The sequence below is a fragment of the Mesitornis unicolor genome, unplaced genomic scaffold (assembly GCF_000695765.1).
Source record: "Mesitornis unicolor isolate BGI_N332 unplaced genomic scaffold, ASM69576v1 scaffold52946, whole genome shotgun sequence".
Lineage (NCBI taxonomy): Eukaryota > Metazoa > Chordata > Aves > Mesitornithiformes > Mesitornithidae > Mesitornis > Mesitornis unicolor.
In genome coordinates this window covers 12,244-16,940 of record NW_010194106.1, presented here as the reverse complement: position 1 = coordinate 16,940, position 4,697 = coordinate 12,244, and the positions used below count along the sequence as shown (strand labels likewise).

Genomic DNA, 4,697 nt, shown 5'->3' with positions numbered 1-4,697 from the left:
AACTCCTGATATTCTGTGATTCTGTGATCCCACATGCAGCTCAGCTTAGGCTGTTCTGTAGGGCTGCAGGTCAGGCTGCTTCCTTCTCCATAAAAAACAGATTTTTTTGATCCTGTTGATACAGTATTCCTGAAACAGACCAGTACAATATATGTTAATAGAAAAGCTGGGGAAAAAAATGATGTTAGGTGCTTAAGGGCCCTCCTAGGCTCTGGCCATTGGGTTCATGGTGAGATTTGACTGATGCTTCTGTCCCCCTGAACACCCTGATGAGTGCCCAAGTCCTGCTGCATGAATAGGTTTGTTCTGATAAATCACGGTCTGTGGGCCACTTCAAAAGATTGGATATTGCACATATTGGCTGTGCAGCAGCTTTAAAGGCTTGGGATTTTCAACTTCTTTTCCAATTCAGCTGTACAATTAATAAATTGGCTGGCTTCATGACTGCCCATGAAGGGTGAGGGAGTCAAAGATCAGTTGTAGAGTTTGGTTTACTGATAAAGTCGATTGTTCATCTCATCTTTTTCAGAGGTATTTAATGTCGAACTTCTGTCACCTCTGTGTCAAGAAGAATGTGTTTTCATCAAGAATGTCAAGTATTGCAAACAGGACAATTGATTTTGCCTCTGCTGTGTTAATCAATTTCATATCAGTACCTTAATCTGTCTTTTATTTGAACTTGGGCTAGAATATCAGCTTTAATTTAATTTTCTAGCTAGCTTCTCTTTCAGCTTGCTGAAGAATGACAACATGCTTGGCAGGAGTAGAAGGATCCGGTGTTTGCAGAAGGATTAGATTCTTCACTGTTGATAGTCCATTATGTCACGCTTAAAGTAAAAATAAAATTATTCCCTTGGGGCACTGGGAACAGTAGGCAGGCGTAATACAGTTTGTGCGACTGTAGAGTTTAATCTTCTTAGGGTTGTGATATTTTAGGATGAATGAGGATGCTGATTATGGGCACGCAGGTGGATTGTTGGTTGGTGTGTATACAGATGAGTCACATCCACGCTGCTTGAAAAGGTTTCCTGGTGCGATCTCTTGAGCAAAGTGGAATAACTGTTCTTTCAAGTGCTTTGCAGGGAGGGTTTCTGTTTGAATCTTCCTTCTTATAAAAGTCAGAGCTGCTTTAGGCACGTGTCCTTAGCTAAAATATTCTAGAGGGCGGTTTGTGCTTACTGTGGACATTTGGCTTTTTCACCAGTCATTTTGAGCAAGCTTCATAAGTCATTTTTGGCTTGTTTACAACTTTTTCAATTATTTATAGTATCTGTGCACCTCCATTTTTATACTGCTCGGATGGACTTTATGTATGGATATTAATAGGCTTTCTCCTACATTTACATTCAAAATGTTACTAGGACTTTAAAGGAAAAAATGTTATGCTTTTAGTTAAAGTATTTGCATGCACTTCTATAATTGAACGTAAATGTCCTCTAAGTTTGTCCTGCTTTTGACTACCAGCTGAATAATTTTGCCATCAGAAGGGAAGCCCAACTATTCTCTACCAACATTCTGGAAAACCTGTTACTAAGGGAACAACATTTTATTTTTTAAAACTTTTCTTTTGGGAAAGCAGATGCTTTTTCTGACTCAAAAGCTGCTGGAAAGGAGCCAGGACCTGGAAATCAGCGGGCGTCTCGGGGGAGGTTAGGACTTCTCCAGGAAAACAGAATGTACTGGTCTATGCTAGCATAATTACTATTTAGAGTCCAAAATACAAGAAGATAACAGTGAAGATAAGTTCAGGCAGTTTAAAATACGCTATTTATGTGAACCGAGTTATACAACTAACACAGTTCTGCCTGCATATGTTTCTAGGGCCAAAAATAATTATCTGTGCTGATTTCTTAGGTGTTCGTGAGTTGAATGTTAAACTGATATTTGCAGTTTGTTTTCCTGTCCTCTGCTCCCTAGTTTCTGCAGTGATGGTTTTTCAGAGGTGCTCTGAACAGTCATAGAGCTACTGGGTATGAAACTCTCACATTTATGCTGCACGTGTCCATTTGTCTGACAGAGTCATCGCTGCTTTGCGGCTCTCTGAGGAGCACCAGCTCCAAGACAGGAGGAAAACCTGAGCCTGTGAAGCAGTCGCTGAAGAAACCAAAGTTACCAGTAGGTCGATTTGATGAACCAGAGGAGTCCAGTTTAGAGAGGGAACCCCTGGAAAGTAAGTCATGTTTTGCAAAATCGAAAGGCATGTTTTAAAGACGAGTCCCTGAGATGGTGTGCTGAGGGGTGGGAATTCAGCACTCTGCAGAATCACTTCCTGAGCTTAATGGGTCTGAAAAACACCAGGCAGGGCAGTGGGCACAAGTTGCAGCAAATGATATATGAGGGGAAAAAGTCTTTAGAACAAGAACATTATAACAAGTCACCCAAAGAATCTGTGATCCCTCTCCTCTTGGAGGTCTTCAAATTTGCCTGAATGTCCTGCCATGATACCAGCCTTGCTTTGAGCAGGGTTGGGGCCAGACGTGTGCCAAAGCTGCCTTCCACCACAAACCATTGCATGATTTTAAGCTAAGTAGCTGGAATTTATCTGGTACAGTACAGCTATGCATGGTGGTAGTAAACTCATGAGGGTGTCAGCTACTTTTTATTATCCAAAAACCCTGTTCTGTTTCTTAGTCCACAAAAGAGGTCTGATTCGTGCTGTATTTCATGGTCAGTCTTTCTCTTAGTCTTGCAGGTAGTGTTTTAAAAAGCAACAACAGATACCTTTTTGCCTAGGTGTTCTAGGTGTAGAGCAAGACTCAGGGTTTCTTTTGGCTTTAGATGTAGTTGTACCTGTGTATTTTTCACATGTAACAGCAGCAGTAGTTTGTTAGAATGGTGGCTGCCCGCTGTGTTATTAGGAAAAAATGTAAAGATTTAAGCTGGCTGTTTGAATCCCTGCTGCTGTGTAGCTGTCATGGAGAAATCTTTTGAGCTTCTGCACCCACTGTCAGCACATCGTAATGCTTGGATATTGGGATGATGACATCTACAAAACAATATTAGATCCGTTTGAGCTCCTTGTACTGCCAGAGGTGCTCATATACTGACATTTCCTATCCTGCTCCGCATGAATTTTTAAACAGGCATCCCAATATGTCATTCTGTATAGCCTGTAGCTATATGAGTCTCCCTCCATCACTGTCCTTTTTCTCTGCTCTCCAGGATTTCTGTTCTTGTCTTTCCTCGTTTTCAACCCTGCTCCTCGTTACTTGTGTTGCCCACCAGGGCCAAGTAAGGGATACGACTGAGGGAGCCCTGAGTTACACATACATATGGGAGGCTCTGGAGAATCAGCGCGACAAGGGGACGTGTGGGGTGTAGCGAGCTTCAGGGAGCCCTGCGGTCTGGTGCAGGATGAGAAACACTCAGCCTAGGATGGTGCTGTGCCAAAAAGCACTTCATGGCCTGGTGGTGCCTAGTGGGATGGCCTTTGTGCAGCGCTGGTGGCCTGTGTTACTGCTTTTAAGAGGTGGTCATGAGTAAGGAAGCACTGAATAGCATAAGGATGTTGACTGTGAGGTGCCGAAAGCTCCGTGGTGTGCGAGTAGGTGGCATGAGCGAGAAGGGTGCTGGGAATAGGAGCAGCACTGCTAAGGTGTAAGCTTAGCATATTGCTTACCAGAGAGATATGAAAGTCCCATTTGTGCCCCATTTCCAGAGTCTCCCTCTCCTGAAAGGGCATCACTGACTTGGCGAGCTTAGGTTTAGTTTTAGAAAGTAAAAAGCCTAATTTTAGCTAATTAGGATTTTATAGCACCTCCTGTGACGATGGTATCTAATCTCGTGTTGATGAATATCCACATGCTATTTCTTGAAAAACATACCAGCATTCATGAACATGCAGTGTTTTAAATACAAGAATAATAGAATCTGACTAAAATTCAAGCTAGAATTAAAACCTGAGAGCTTAAAATTAGAGACCCAAGTGACCTGGTGTTTTTGGTGTAGAGAACGTGTGTACAGCATACCTGAATGATGCACGTTCTCACTGTGAATTCATGAGAAACTGGGGTGCTTTAGTGCCTTGGGACACTGAGTTGCTTTTTTATTTGCATAATGGAATGTGACCGTACCTATTGCTGACTGTAGTTACAGAACTCTCTGAAATTACTTTTGTACGACTCTGGGAAATGTTTAACTCAAGGTTGCCTTTAAAACCAAAAGATAATTGATTTTGGATTTGAAAATGAAACTAAGAGGCAAACATCGTAGGTGGTGACATCTTTGTGTTTGTCAACATTATAGGCATTTTAATGACCTTTCCCTGTCATTTTAGAATTCCCTGATGGAATCAATCCTGCTACAAAAGAGAGGGGTGGACCTAAAGGCCCTGAACCTACACGTTTCGGAGACTGGGAGAGAAAAGGACGTTGTATAGATTTTTAATGTATATAAATGTGTCTGTGTAGCTAATGAAGTATTTCTAGTTGTTGCAAAGTGTAATGTACAGAAAAATCTCACCTGGATTTGCAGTGAAGCTTCTTGTTTCTGTCATGCTTGCGATGGATTTTCTGAGAGATATTATGTAAATAAACATGGTACCGTGACCCACATTTTGCAGGTGTTATTTGCTCGGTGTACACATGATCTTTAATGCCATTTGCAGCATGCAGGTATAAATGCAAATGTAGTGATGTGAAATTGGTAGTCAGTGCAACGCCTTTCAGTCAGACTGAGCTCAGCTCTTCAGTGAGGAA

General features: G+C 41.9%; 1 protein-coding gene across 1 annotated transcript; it reads left to right on the top strand.

Moving 5' to 3' along the window:
- The first annotated feature begins 538 nt into the window (after window positions 1-538).
- LOC104535183 (chromosome unknown open reading frame, human C6orf57) lies at window positions 539-4,386 on the top strand. The gene is made up of 3 exons (XM_010187664.1): window positions 539-596; window positions 2,018-2,170; window positions 4,277-4,386. Exons 1-3 carry the CDS (start codon window positions 539-541, stop codon window positions 4,384-4,386), a joined length of 321 nt encoding a protein of 106 aa, XP_010185966.1.
- Window positions 4,387-4,697: the final 311 nt, after the last annotated feature.